This window comes from Natrix helvetica (assembly GCF_964273705.1).
Source record: "Natrix helvetica genome assembly, chromosome: 7".
NCBI lineage: Eukaryota > Metazoa > Chordata > Lepidosauria > Squamata > Natricidae > Natrix > Natrix helvetica.
Window position 1 is genome coordinate 75,987,822 of NC_138558.1, and position 14,924 is coordinate 76,002,745.

Genomic DNA, 14,924 nt, shown 5'->3' on the forward strand with positions numbered 1-14,924 from the left:
AAAGATGATTAAGGGACCTAAGAGGCTAAAACATATGAAGAACGGTTGCAGGAACTAGGTATGTCTAGCTTAAGAGAAAGAAGGACTAGGGGAGACATGGTAGCATTGTTCCAATATCTCAGGGGTTGCCCCAAAGAAGAGGGAGTCAAACTATTCTCCAAAGCACGTGAGGGCAGGACAAGAAGCAAAATGAGTGGAAACTCATCAAGGAGAGAAGCAATCTGGAATTAAGGAGAAATTTCTTCTTGATTTAATCAGTGGAACAACGTGCCTCCAGAAGTTGTGAATGCTCCCACACTGGAAGGTTTAAATAAGAGGTTGGATAACCACTTGTCTGAAGTGGTGTAGGATTTCCTGCCTGAGCAGGGGGTTGGACTAGAAGACCTCCCAGGTCCCTTCCAACTCTCTTATCTGAGGGCACCAGGTTGGGGAAGTTATAGTAGAATGCATTGAGTTGGGCTCCTGCTGATTTTTCTTTTCCTGCTGCCTCTTTTAGGAGTCTGGTCAATGGGACCTTTCCCGAAATAAAGGAGAAAATGTTTTCTCACCTGCCTTCCTTGCAGCTGCTGTAAGTATTAAGAAGGTGGATATGTTTGAGTGGTTTCTCTATCTGTCTCTCTATCATATCCATCTCTCTCTCTCTCTCTATCCACCCATCTATCTATAGCTATTCTCTTTCACTCTCTCTCTCCTTCTCTCCATCTATGTTTCTATCTGTAGGTATCATCTATCTATGTATCTGTCTGTCTGTCTGTCTGTCTATATCAATCCATCCATCCATATTTATCTATCAATCCATCCATATCTATCTACCTACCTACCTACATCTATCTATCTATCTATCTATCTATCTATCTATCTATCTATCTATCTATCTATCTATCTATCATCTATCTATCTATCTATCTATCTATCTATCTATCTATCTATCTATCTATCATCTATCTATATCAATCTTTCTCTTTCCATCAATCTATCCATCCATCCACCCATCCCTAGCTATGTCTATGTCTATATCTATCTATCTTATCTATCTATCATCTATCCATCCATCCACCCACCATTGCTTCATGTTACGACTTTTCTTGCCACAGTCCTTAAGCAAATCACCGAAGCTGTTAAATTACTAACCCAGTTGTTAAGTGAATCCGGCTTCCCCTGTTGACTTTGCTCGACAGGAGGTTGCAAAAGGGGATTGTGCATGACCCCAGGACACGCAAAGGTCGTAAGTATGAGTCAATTGTCAAGGATCTGAATTTAAATCAGCTGCGACGGACATAAGGGTGAAAAACGGTCATAAGTCACTTCACTGCTGTTCTAACTTCGAACAGTCAAGTAAATGAACGGTCGTAAATCGAGGACTACGGGGAGTTTATGCCGCCCTTGGTACTTCTGAAACGTAAAAGAAAGGAGGCGATGAAATATTGAGACAGTAAGGATGAGCCTTTGTCTTTTTCCGTATCTTGCTAATCTTTTTATCACATGCCACACCTTTGCCAACTGGTGCCAACTTCAGATATTGTGGAACGAGAAAGTCCCCAGATTCTTGGGAAGGCCAGTCGTGGGCCAAGGAGAAAGAAATTCTGGCAGCTGGCCTTCAAGTCTGCAAATGTCCAAGTTGAGAATAGCCTCTCTAATCAAAGAACAAGATACCGTATTTTTCAGACTATAAGACGCACCGGAGCACACCAAGATTTTGAAGAGGTAGTTTAAAAAAAAAAGTTTTTGGCCCTCTGCAGGCCTCATTTTTTTTGTGTGAAAAACGGGGCATGCAGAGAGTTTGAGAGGCCTGCAAAGTGCTCCTGGGGGCTGTATGTGTGTGTGCAAAAACGAGCAAAAAACGGCCCTTTTTTGTGAAAATAAAAGGGCATGCATAGGCTTTGGGAGGCTTGTAGAGTGCTCCTGCTGGCTGAGGGGGGAGCAAAAACGGGGGGAAAAAACGACCCATTATTTGCTCGTTTTTGCCCTCCCCAGCCTCCAGGGACACTCAGGAAGCCTCCTAAAGGCTTTGCACGTCCATTTTTGCGAAGGGAGTGTGGTTTCGGGAGGCCAAAAATGCTGCATTTAGTATATAAGACGCACCCAAATTTTCACCCTCTTTTTTGGGGGGGAAAGGTGCGTCTTATACTCTGGAAAATACAATACATCCAAAATACATCCTGTGTAAGGGGGGAAAACGGAGCAGAACTGATTACTAACAGAGAACACTAATTGTAGAGTTGTCCTCTACTTACAACAGTTTGTTTAGTGACCAAAGTTCAAGAGGTGAGCTTAGGACTATTTTTTACAATTACAACCTTGGCAGCATTCCCCTGATCATCCTCTTTTAACGAACCCACAATCCCTTGCGGGGTGGAGTTTGGGAAACTGAAAGGAGTTAGCAAAGTGTTTTGCTGGCCGGATGCCTTTTATGTTGCCAATGAGGAGTTTTGTTCGGCAGATATATTCTCAGCATGCCCAGGGAAAGATAAATCTGCCTCTACCCAGGATTGAACTCACAGCCGCCTGAGGTGAGAGCTCCACCCCAAGGACACCGCACCACTCATACCCCTGATTATGGGATCAAAATTCAGACACTCGGTAACTGGTTCATACTTGTGACTTATTGTGGTGTCCCAAGCTCACGCAATCCTCTTTTGCGACTTTCTGACAAGCAAAGTCAATGGAGAAGTCATTCACTCACCAACAACCAAGTTGCTAAATATCGATGGAGATTCTCAGCCATCCAGGTCATAGTTGTCCCAATAGTGATTTTTTTTTTTCAGTTGGACTTTCTGTTTTTTCTTTGAAGAGGTTTTGCTTTTCATCCAAGAAGCTTCTTCAGCTCTGACTAGATGGTGGGGAATGGAAGGATTTATACTCCTTGCAGACAGCTGGTCAATTTCATTCCTTTTTTTTTTTTTTTTGGCAATGAAAACTTTGATTTTTTGTTATAAATTTTAAAACCTCTTTACAAACAAAGTGTTGTCCTGGTTTCCCCCCCCCTTTTTACATTCTCTCTTATACATAATTAATTTTACGTCACATTATCAATTTCGGCCCCATTATTTTCTTCCCACATTTCCATCTTAAATTAAATTTTTTCTTAACTCGTAAACAAAATCATTTTTCACCCTTCCAGAAAAAAGTATACCAACTTTATAATTTCATTTTCCATTTGTTATTTCTAATTTCTATATGTAGCATATATCATCAAGTTCAATTTTACTATAACAAGCATTTTACTTAATTGGTTATCCACACTTAACAATATTATCTTATTTAACTATATGTCATAAGCAATATCAACATATTTCATTTTCTACTAATCTCTCTCTTTTTTTACATTCCTCCTTTCCTAACCATTTTCTCCTAACTCATCTCTTGCTCTCTTTGGTGTTCTATTTTTCTTCAGTTTTCTGTTTATCCTTCTATCTCCTACTCTTAAATTCCCCCCCCCTTTTCCCCTTTTGTATGTATTTTATCTTTTCTTCTGAATTTCCCCTGTCATTCTTCTATAACTTATTTGAGTAATTTGCATCCTTTTAGAGAGTCGTTGAGGCCACTCAGAGGTTTAACTTTGTCCTCAGAGTCACCTGAGTGGTGCAAACGGGTGTGGAGTCCACAACACAAGTCCTTTCAACAGCTCCAAGAAGGCTCCACACCCATTTGCACTATTGAGGTGACTCTGAGGACATAATTAAACCTCCAAGTGGCCTCAACGGCTCTCTAAAAAGGATGCAAATGACCAGCTGTCTGCAAGGAGCATCAATCCTTCCATTCCCCACCATTCCCTAACCAAAGGGAAGGGGGGGAAAGCAGATTTACTTACCAACCGTGTTACTCACTTAACAACTGCAGTGATTCATTTAACGACTGGGACGAGAAAGCTCAAAAAATGGGCCCAAACCATTTTATGAGCTGCTTTGTCCCAGTCCTTAAACGAATCACTGCAGTCGTTAGGTGAGTAACATGGCATCTAACTTGACAGTTGTCTCACTTAGCAACCGAAATTTTGGGCTCCGTTGTGGTAAGTCGAGGACTAACCATAGTGATGTGTGTGTGTGTGGTTTTTTAAACTTGATACCTGCATTTATTTATTTTTTAAGGCTGCTGAATTCTAACTCGTTTACCGTCATACGGGACGACGCCTTCGGTGGGCTTTTTCACCTTGAATACCTGTAAGTCACCTGCTTTTCCTACCTCCTGCAAAGACTTAAAAAGGCAGGACGATTTATTTCTGATCGTTTATATAGAACACAGGTGTCAAACTCGCGACATCCCGTTGCCGTCCTGTGACGTTTTGTGATGGTTCCCCCCGTTCATGGAGCTGGGTGGGCGTGGCCTGTGTGCGACGCATCCGGCCTGCGAGCCGCCATTTTGACACCCCTGGTTTATAAGTCGCGTATTTTGTCCTCCAGCCCAAAACATTTCTGCTCCATCACGGTCCGTTGAAAATTGTCACTGGCAAGATAGCGACCGCCACATCTGATGCTTCACATCTGCAGATGTTCTGGGTTTTGTGTGTGTGTGAGAGAGAGGGGGGGGGAACAGAGGGAGGGAGAGAGAGTGCAGTCCCCAATTCCCGGGCTGCAGCACATTACCAGGCCTTGAATCCAGGGCTGCCTTAAGGCATAGCCCTGGTGCAGGGGTCTCTTCCGGTTTCTGTTACTGCCAGCTCGCTCCGAGACATGCTTCGTGCATGTGTGTGCTTGCCGCACGCTACATGCGTATGCACAGTACTAAAAAAAATGGCTTCTGTGTAACCTGTGTATGTCAACCCTTGCATCATATAAATACAACAACATATTTATCACCTTTTACTGCATTTTTAAAATAAATACTAGCGTGCCAATAAAATAAGTCTATGTTTAATTTTATTGACCAGTTACATTTTTTATTATTACCATGAGGAGTTGTCGTAGGGGCCCCAGTACATTCCCTTGCACGGGGCCCAAAACAGAGACGGGTTCAGACCGGTTTGGCCAAGTAGCGAGTAACTCGGCTGGACACGCACCCGAGCCGCAGGCGCCACCATCTTGTTTTTTGCTTCTGCGCATAAACAATGTTTTTACTTCAAGGGAAGAATGTCCCTCAGTGAAGTGGCAGTAAAAGAAGCCGGAACCCAGACCCCTTAATGCTGCTAGGATGGCCCTGATTGAGTTGTTCAGAACCGGGCGGCGGAAGTGGCGGGTGAGCGAACACTCGTGCACATTGACACTCGTGCGAGCAGCAAGCAAGGGCGTGTGCGTGCACTACTTTTGCACACGTGACGAGCGCAGGTGCCCACCACTTGTGCCAAACGATTCCCTTGTTCCCCTCCATTGGTCAACAAAGCTGCAACGGTTGGGGAATTCTGCTCTAATGGTGCAATCAATGGTGGCTCAGTGGCTAAGGCGCTGAGCTTGTCGATCAGAAAGGTTGGCAGTTCGAATCCCTAGCACCGTGTAACGGAGTGAGCTCCCGTGATTTGTCCCAGCTTCTGCCAACCTAGCAGTTTGAAAGCACATAAAAAATGCAAGTAGAAAAATAGGAACCAGCTAGTCGGCTTGGCCTAATTCCACCTTTCCCACCTCAGTTTTATCTCTAAATTTTTAGGATTGGTTTTAGGGTCTGTTTTTAATTTTTATAAATTCGTACAGGGGTTGTTTAATTTGATTTTTAGCTATATATATGACTGTTTATATGGTTTTTAAATTTATTCCTGTACACCGCCCCGAGTCCCTCCGGGGAGAGGGGGCGGTCTAGAAATCTAATAAATTGAATTGAATTGAATTGAATTGAACCACCTTTGGTGGGAAGGGAAAAGCGTTCAGTGCGCCTTTGGCATTGAGTCATGCCAGCCACATGACCACGGAGACGTCTTCGGACAGCGCTGGCTCTTCGGCTTTGAAACGGAGATGAGCACCTCCCCCTAGAGTCGGGAACAACTGGCACTGATGTGCGAGGGGAATCTTTACCTTTACCTTACCCTGTAAATGCAAAGCTGAAGTGTGATTTTGTTCCTATTTCCACAGCTCCCCGAAGTTGAGGCCGTCCTTAACTTACAACAGTTTGTTTAGTGACCATTCAAGGTTACAACATCACTGCCAAAAAAAGGTGACTTGTGACTGTATTTCACACCTAAGGACCGTTTATTTATTTCTGTCTCTGTATCTCTCTTCTTGCGTAGATTTATTGAAGGAAATAAAATTGAAACCATTTCAAGAAATGCATTTCGGGGTCTCCGAGACTTGACTCATCTGTAAGTTGTTGTTGTTGTTGTTTCATGCTAATTTATATCTTGCTTATCACCTCAGCCATGCTGTTACGTCTGGCTGAGTGGATGTAGTCCTTGGTTTACGACAATCTGTTTAATGACAGCTCAAAGTTACACAACCTGAAACTTATCCTGTGCTTCCTGCAGGATAGTTTTTTCCCCCTGTGTCCCTTCGCTGTCGAACACAAGTGCTGCTTGTTAGGCATGTGTTGTCCTGAAGAAAACACAACCCCACAACACAGTCCTTTTAGCAATTCCAAGAAGGCCCCTCACATATTTCCACTATTCAGGTCACTTTGAAGACACAGACCAATCTCCCAATTTTGCACCAATTTTGACGTAGATTGATACAAATAAACCTCCAAGTGGCCTCAATGACTCTCTAAATGGATGCAAATGACCAGTCAGAGTTGAGCTTCTGGGATGAGATGCAAAATGTCTTCAAAAGGAAAAAAATACCAAGTCCAGTTGCCTTGTGGGTTCTGACCGAGGCTTCCCAAGAGCATAAAGCAGAGTCCTGGCCCCAACAGAAAAACCCCTTTTATTCATTGACTGTGAATTCTGCTCATTCACATCCAGCCAAGTCTTTCAAGGGAGGATTTATGGTCACGGACCTTCTCTGGCTTGGAGGGCTGCCAAGCTGATCTCTGCAAAACTTGGCAAGGAGTCTCGGAGAGTCACGAATCAATTAAGCAAAATAATTGTCTCCTGCAAACTCCACTCCCCTTTCGCTCCTCTTTTATTCCCTCTGGGAGGGGCCATTCATCGTCCACCTGTGGCCTTCCTCCCAAGTCGACCCCTGTTCCTTAGCTGTTCCCTTCGTCTGGCAACAGAAAAATCCCAGTGAATTCCCAGCATCTGACCTCCTGAAAGGTTTGGGATTTCTCTCCACTTTAAAAGTTGTTATTAATTTTGTCCTTTCTATGTCAACCTTGAATTGAGAACCTTCAAACACTTTTCAACAACCATGATACCACAGTGTTACTGATTTCAGATTCTATCTATAGGGTTTAAACGGCTTTCAAAATTATTGTGACATCTAACTTTACTTTTCCAGCTCTCTCGCCAATAACCAGATTAAAGCTTTGCCAAGGGATATCTTTGGTGATTTAGACTCTCTGATTGAACTGTAAGTAGAGCTTTGTCGTGTTGTTGTTGTTTTGTGGCTTTAAATCTTATCTCAGCATCCAGAATTTTTCCTTGAGCTGTTTGGATGTGGAATTGGGACTAGCAAGGAGGACGTTTGCTCTCATTCATTTTCTAAACCTTGGGCTTCATTTAAAACGGCTTTCCTCTTACTGATGCATTTATTTGAAATATTTCAAGGTTGCTATGCTAGAGTGTACCATATCATACCTGCCGAGAGTAACTTTGCATTATAAATAAAAGAAGCAAATGTCACAGAAAGCAATGCCAAAGGGGGGAAAAACAATCTCTAACAATATTGGCTCTGAGGACAATTAACCAGTGGAACAGCTTGCCACCAGAAGTTGTGGATGCTCCATCACTGGAGGTATTTCAGAAAAGATTGGGTCTCTTGCCATGGCAGGGGGTTGGACTAGAAGACCTCCAAGGTCCCTTCCCACCTTATTATTCTATGTTGTAATTCTTCTTGAAAGTCTGTTGTTGGTCTAATGAGCAGAAATTGGTTGTTATTATTATTGTTGTTGTTGTTATACTTTTATTCATTAAACATGAAACTCAGTCAATTAAACATTTACAAATGTATCACAAATATCCTTGACTGGTGCTGATGGTTGATACGGGTTACTGCCAGCATCCTAGGTATCAGCCAAGGTTATTTATTATCTCTCTTATTCATTAAACATGAAACTCAGTCAACTGAGCAGTTAAAAATATCAGAGTTTGTTGCAGAAAAATCAAATCCAGAAAGCACAGAAGGATAACAGATCAGCTTGATTTATTAACTTCTTTATATAGATGATAACAGATTAATAAATGTACAACACCAATAGTAGATTCTTTCAGTGTGGTAGAAGTTACAAGCAGAACACAAACAAGAGAGAGCCGTTAGTTTCATTTTCACAGTTCAGAACAGACAGAGATAAGTCTTGTTTCAGTGTCAAGTCTCAGCACAGTTCTGTTTCAGCTCCCATTGGATGACTTTGTTGCTATTGGCTGACCTTGTTACCATGTTTCTCCCAGTCATGAATATTCTAACAAAATATGTGTCACAAATACCATTGATTGGTGCTAATGTTGTTGTTGTTGTTATTTGTCTTCTTGTGACAAAGAAATAACATCCACAACAGAAAGCGCTTTTATTAATTAAACTTGATAGACAAACATTGCTTTGTCTTTAAAAATCCCACTCTGCTCACTTCTTATTTCTCGCCCACGGTCCTATCTGCCCCGTTGCTCTTTTTCCAAACGAAAAACTTGCAAGAATCGGTTGAGTTTCGATTCCAGCTTCTTTGCAAACCAGCTTTTCTTTCCCCACTTATTTCTAGAGACCTGAGGGGAAACAAGTTTGAGTGTGATTGCAAAGCCAAGTGGTTGTTTTTGTGGCTAAAGATGACCAACTCCTCCGTTTCGGAAGTCCTGTGTGTGGGTCCCACGGAATTTCAGGACAAGAAATTAAACGAAGCCTCGAGCTTTGACGACGAATGCACCACGACAGGTATTTTGGTCGAAAGCAAACTTTCTTTTGCAAGTTAGTCAGGAAGAATTGGGCTTTTGGTATTTTTGGCCAGGGGTGGGCTGCTACAGGTTTGACCAGATTCGGGAGAAGCCGTAGCTAACGTTACGGCTGGTTTGGAGAACCTCCAAATCCCACAATCACCTACTCCTCCCCGCCCCTCCCATCCTGCCCCTCCCCTCCCAGGAGTCTCCACGCGGCCCCTTTTGGAGGTGAGGTAAGCTCAGGGCCTAAATGGAGGCTCGGGAGGGGGAAAAATGGGCCTCCCGGAAGTCCAGAAGACTGGAAACGCGCCGCGGCCTCCAGAACCCAGGAAGGCTGTTTTCACTCTCCTGGAGGCTCGAAAAAGCTTCCGGAGTCTGGGAAAGGCGAAAACATCCCTTCCGCCATGGTGCAGGAGGCCGACTAGGCGATGCCCACCACGCACCCAGCAACTGGGCAGAGAATTTTTGAAGCCCACCCCTGTTTTTGGCCCCTTAGCAAATATGTTATTGTTTGAAATGGTCGTATGCCCCCATTTTACGACTTTTCTTGCCACCGTTGTTAAGTGAATCATTGAGTTTGTTAAGTTAGTCGCCTGCTTGTTCAGTGAATTCTGGCTCCCCCACTGTCTTGGCTTGTCCGACGGTCGCAAAAGGGGATGACGTGACCCCTGGGGAATACTGCCACCGTCATAAAGGTGAGTCAGTTGCCACGCGTCTGAATTTTGATTATGTGGCCACGAGGCAGGAAGGCTGTAACGGTCGTAAATCTGAGATAGTCACTTTTTCCAGTGCCGTCGTAACTTTGAACGGCCGCTAAATGAGCTGTCGTAAGTCGGGGACTGCCTGTATGTTTTATTTTTTGTTCAGCGTTAGCTTCCCCAAGCCGAGCATTTCCAGATCAGGGCTGAACAGCTTCCCGCCTCCTGCCGAATTCCATTGTAACACCCTTGTTTTCGATTAAATATGATTACAGATTTTGTTGTCCATCAGATTTTGCCCTATCAGTCAGTCTCCATTGACACCTTCAGCTCCAAAAACGACGTCTACGTGGCCATTGCGCAAACCAGCATGGAAAACTGCATGGTGCTGGAATGGGACCACATTGAGAAGAACTTCCGGAGTTACGATAACATCACCGGTAAAAAAGTAACCCGATGCGCCACTCTTAAGTTTCAACGCATCCTTTGGGATTCACAGGGTGCATTCCCCCATTCTGTCAAGGTGGTTCTGAGGATTTGGAAAAATTGCCTCTTATGCACGGGTAGGACTCAGCCAGTTCAGACTGGTTCGGGTAAACGGGATGCTAATTTTACATCTGGTTCACCGAACCGGTAGTTGTAAGGAGTGTCTGCCCCCCCCTACTCCCTTCCCAGGAGTCTCCACGGGGCCCGTTATCCCAGGTAAGTGCAGCGCCCGCACGGAGGCTCTGGGAGGGTGAAAAATGTGCCTCCCGGAAGTTTGGAAACGGGCCTGTTTCCGATCTCCAGAGGGCCTCCGGAGCCCGGGGGAGGCTGTTTTCGCCCTCCCGGAGGCTCAACAAAAGCCTTTGGAACCTGGGGAGGGCAAAAAACAGGCCTCCCGGAAGCTCTGGAAGTCCTGAAAGGGGAGACCAGACTGAGAAAGGTTGGTCATTGTGAACTCCCTTGAAAGACGGTGGGAGGGGAAAGACTTTGCTGGAGAGGAATTCACTGTCAATTAAATAAAAGGGGTTTATCGGGACGGGGACTTGGCTTCGTGCCACTGGGGAAGCCTCGGTCAGAACAGTCACTCGCGCTATCCTTGTGGCCGCCTGCAGCCCACCTCACTCAAGCATCGCTATGAAAGTTGCAGGAATGCGTGTCCACACCCACATGTGCTTGCCCCTCCCACAAAATCCCTCCCTCCCCCTGAGAAAGTTTGGGGACCCCTGCCTTAAATGAAGAATTTGCTTAAACAGTAGGTACAGTTTGGGCTCTGCTAACACCAGGGGTGAAATTCAGCAGGTTCCGGAGAATCGGGTGCGGAAATTTTGAGTAGTCTGGAGAACTGGCAAACACTATCCCTGGCTGGCCTCGCCCGCATCTATTCTCTGCCTCCAGAGTCCCTGCTGAATGGGGATTTTGCAGTATCCTTCCCCTGCCACGCCCACCAAGCCACGCCCACAGAACCGGTAGTAAAAAAGAAATGAATTTTCACCACTGGCTAACAGTATCCCTTCGTTTGAGTCAACAGGCCAATCCATCGTGGGTTGTAAAGCTATCTTGATTGACGACCAAGTATTTGTGGTGGTAGCTCAGCTTTTTGGCGGGTCCCACATTTATAAGTACGAGGAAAGCTGGACCAAATTTGTCAAGTTCCAGGATATTGAGGTCTCCCGCATCTCCAAGCCGAACGACATCGAGCTCTTCCAGATCGAGAGCGAAACCTTCTTCGTCATCGCGGATAGCTCCAAAGCTGGCTTGACTACGGTTTACAAGTGGAACAACAAGGGTTTCTACTCCTACCAGTCCCTGCACGAGTGGTTCCGGGACACAGACGCCGAATTCGTCGACATAGATGGGAAATCTCATTTGATCCTGTCCAGTCGCTCTCAGATCCCGATTATCCTTCAGTGGAACAAGAGTTCCAGAAAGTTCCTCCCACACAGCGAGATACCCAACATGGAGGACGTTCTGGCCGTCAAGAGCTTCCGGATACAAGATGGCCTCTACATCTCCCTCACCAGATTTATCGGCGATTCGAGAGTCATGAAATGGGACAGCAAACAGTTTGTGGAGATCCAGGCTCTTCCTTCCCGGGGGGCCATGACCCTGCAGCCTTTCTCCTTCAAGGACCACCATTACCTCGCTCTGGGAAGTGACTACACCTTCTCCCAAATATTCCAGTGGAATGAGGAGAAGAGCCTCTTTCAAATATTTAAGGAGATCTACGTGCAGGCGCCCCGCTCCTTCACCGCGGTGTCGACGGATAGGCGCGATTTCTTCTTTGCTTCCAGTTTTAAAGGCCACACGCAGATATTCGAACACATCGTGGTTGACTTGAGTTTATGAAGCGGCCCCAGGCGTGGGGAACTCATGTAGGATGATACTTTCACACGAACACAAAAGAGGAGAGGGAAAAAAAAGAACAGATTATTCACTTTGATAGCTAGAGAGAACCCTTGGCATTAACTCCGCAAGGGTTTTGTTTTGTTTTGGAACTTTTTAGAAGTTTGCCTATTTAATCAGGGAATGCATTAACTCGGTTAAGTGCATGCCATGCCAATTTTACCCTGGACAAGGGGCATTTTCAAAGCCTCCTATTGCTCATAGACGGTGTGCAAGGCAGTAGTTCTGAAAATGATGCAAAACGGGAAGGAGGAACAGCTGAGAAAGTGGCTGAAACCAAGAGAGAGGGCTGCCAGGAAAAACAATGTTTTTTTCTCTTCTTCAGGACTTGGAAGTTGGAAGCCATTCCTTCTAGTGGTTTACGATTTGCAGCTGTTAGCATCCTGATGAGGAATCCTGCTCACGGGATGGGTCTCTGTGAGGATGAAGTCGTCCTGGGTTCTGGACCCTGGGAAATGAAGTGGGGGAAATCTCTAACTCACGTTCAGATTTGGAGAAAAGTGCTGATAGCTCTTTCGAATCACCACTCAAAAAGAGTAATAAAAAGAAAAGGAGGAGGGGGAGAAGGAGAAGGAGGAGAAATATTGCAGGGTCCTTGGTGCTCTCTGAGCTGAGTGGTTTTCTTGCAAACGTTTCATAACCCAGCTAGGTAATATCATCAGTATTAGAATGGGTGGGTTTTGCAAAGAAGAGGGGGAGGAGAAGGAAGGAGAAGGGGAAGGGAGAGGAGGAGGTCTGTGGGGTCCTTGATGCTCTCTGAGCTTGGTGATTTTCTTGCAGAAGTTTCATAACCCAACTAGGTAATATCATCAGTATTAGAAGGGGGTGGGTTTACAAAGAGGAGGAGGAGGAGGAGATTACTCCATTAATTAATATCCTTCCTTAGTTGGCTAGTGGGTAGACTTGCATTCAGTAGACCATCAGAATGAATACGATAAGATTGATGGCTAAATTAGATTTTATCAGGCGTTTACAGCTGCTGAAGATGAAATCTTTTCGATACTGACTGCAAAAACAGCCTTTTGACATGACAGCTTTGCGTTTGGCCTTTATCTCCCCACATTATTTTGTACCCTGTTCTCTTGCCTGAGCCTTAGGCACAAATCAAGCTTAAATTCTTAATTTTAAACTTTTGATCGCAGTGATAAAGATGCATTCCTTCCTTTGAAATATCTGGGAAATAATAATCCTTTGGCTGAAATTCATCCTCCTCTCGTTGAAACACGGTGTGTCGAAAGGATAAATAAATATTTGAGACAGAGAATGAATCTGGAGATGATTTGATTGAGTTTAAATTTCCAGACCAAACGGATCGATCCCCCAAAAGTTGATTTGAATTATTGGAGAGAATTGCTTGCGTTCTCGTAGATTTCAACCATTGTTCAGCACTTCAGGTCTGTAGATGGGAAATAGCATTTTCTGAATTGGACGCAGAAATCCAACTTGGCTCCGTTAAGCAATTGAGTTGAATTAATTTTTCAAATCTCTTTGAAGGTTTCAATTAATATATGCATAAATGACATCGTTCGGATACTTTGTATGTCATTTGTTAATTGGGGTTTTTCCCCCCAGGTTGCTTACCTGTTTTATCAAACCGCAACTTTGAAAAATTGACTCGCACAAATCTGGCAGATGTGATTGAATAATTGGGCAAAACGCAGAGATGGGGTTCAATTACCTCCCCTACCGGTTCGCAGATGTGAGCATGCATGTGCCTCGTCTGTGCATGCACATGAACAGTGCTTGCACATTACGTCAGGGTGGTGGGCGGAGCCTCCCACAGCCGCCACTACTAGTTCACCCGAACCAGACTAGAAGACCTCTCTTCCAGATCTATGCTGATTGATTGATTGATTGAAATTGTTTAGGGTCTTTTGCTTGAGAAGGGGGCTGGACTAGAAGACCTCCAAGGTCCCTTCCAGCTCTATTCTTATTGATTGATTGATTGATTGATTGATTGATTGATTGATTAAAATTCTTTAGGGTCTCCTGCTTGAGCAGGGGGCTGGACTAGAAGACCTCCAAGGCCCCCTCCGGCTCTATTCTGATTGATTGATTAAAATTCTTTAGGGTCTCTTTCTTGAGCAGGGGGCTGGACTAGAAGACCTCCAAGGCCCCTTCCAGCTCTATTCTGATTGATTGACTGATTGAAATGATCTAGGGTCTCCTGCTTGAGCAGGGGGCCGGACTAGAAGACCTCCAAGGCCCCTTCCAGCTCTATTCTGATTGATAGACTGATTGAAATGATCTAGGGTCTCCTGCTTGAGCAGGGGGCTGGACTAGAAGACCTCCAAGGCCCCTTCCAGCTCTATTCTGATTGAAAACGTGTCAATTTTGTAAGCAGCTATCAGTCCAGCTTCCAATGATTAAAAATCCCAATTGCAAAAAAAAAAGAGCTTTGGGTTGCTTTTATTGCATTAGATTAGAACAATAAAATTCAGAGCTTTGTGGCATTTGAGGATTTGGCAAGAGAGGAGAGTTGGGTCCCAGAAGTCTATTATAATTTTTGAAATGTCCTGATGGATTATTATTATTATTTTTCAACTAATGTATTCCCAAACCAAAAATGAACCTTACTATGATCATTATCAATGATAATGACAGCATATTAACTTGTCCAGACTCACCTCTAAAAGGGTTTAAAATAATAAATATATAGTCTAAAATGCATTACCAAAATAAATATAATTCTATATGCTTTGCTCTGTCTGAGGTTAAAACAATTCTTGGCTACATACTTCTGAATACATTCTTTTTTTAAAAAAACTCTCTTTTTAAGGCCTAAAAACTAGTGATGCTTATCCAGACAAAAGCTTTGTGGTCTTGACAATCTTGTCTATTTTCCCAAACCCAGAAAATTTGTTCTGTCCCAGCCTTAGCAGAAGCAAGGACAAACTCCTTGTTATTAAAAAACCCTCTTCATTTACCTCTTGTGAATTAATTGCATTCACCCACCG

At 44.2% G+C, this 14,924-nt stretch overlaps 1 protein-coding gene across 2 annotated transcripts in view; it reads left to right on the top strand.

The window, feature by feature from the left end:
- LGI2 (leucine rich repeat LGI family member 2) overlaps positions 1–14,674 on the top strand; it is a 16,188-nt gene extending 1,514 nt beyond the window's left edge. The window contains exons 2-9 of one of the 2 annotated variants that reach the window (XR_014175858.1): positions 497–568; positions 4,089–4,160; positions 6,152–6,223; positions 7,296–7,367; positions 8,710–8,879; positions 9,855–10,019; positions 11,093–14,038; positions 14,201–14,674. Coding sequence is in view for 1 of the 2 variants with exons in the window: in XM_081959007.1 (XP_081815133.1) it covers positions 497–568; positions 4,089–4,160; positions 6,152–6,223; positions 7,296–7,367; positions 8,710–8,879; positions 9,855–10,019; positions 11,093–11,910 (1,441 nt within the window). In the remaining variant the exon portion in view is untranslated. Of the gene's footprint in view, positions 1–496; positions 569–4,088; positions 4,161–6,151; positions 6,224–7,295; positions 7,368–8,709; positions 8,880–9,854; positions 10,020–11,092 lie in introns of both variants that reach the window. The other variant, XM_081959007.1, reaches the window with a different exon arrangement.
- Positions 14,675–14,924: the final 250 nt, after the last annotated feature.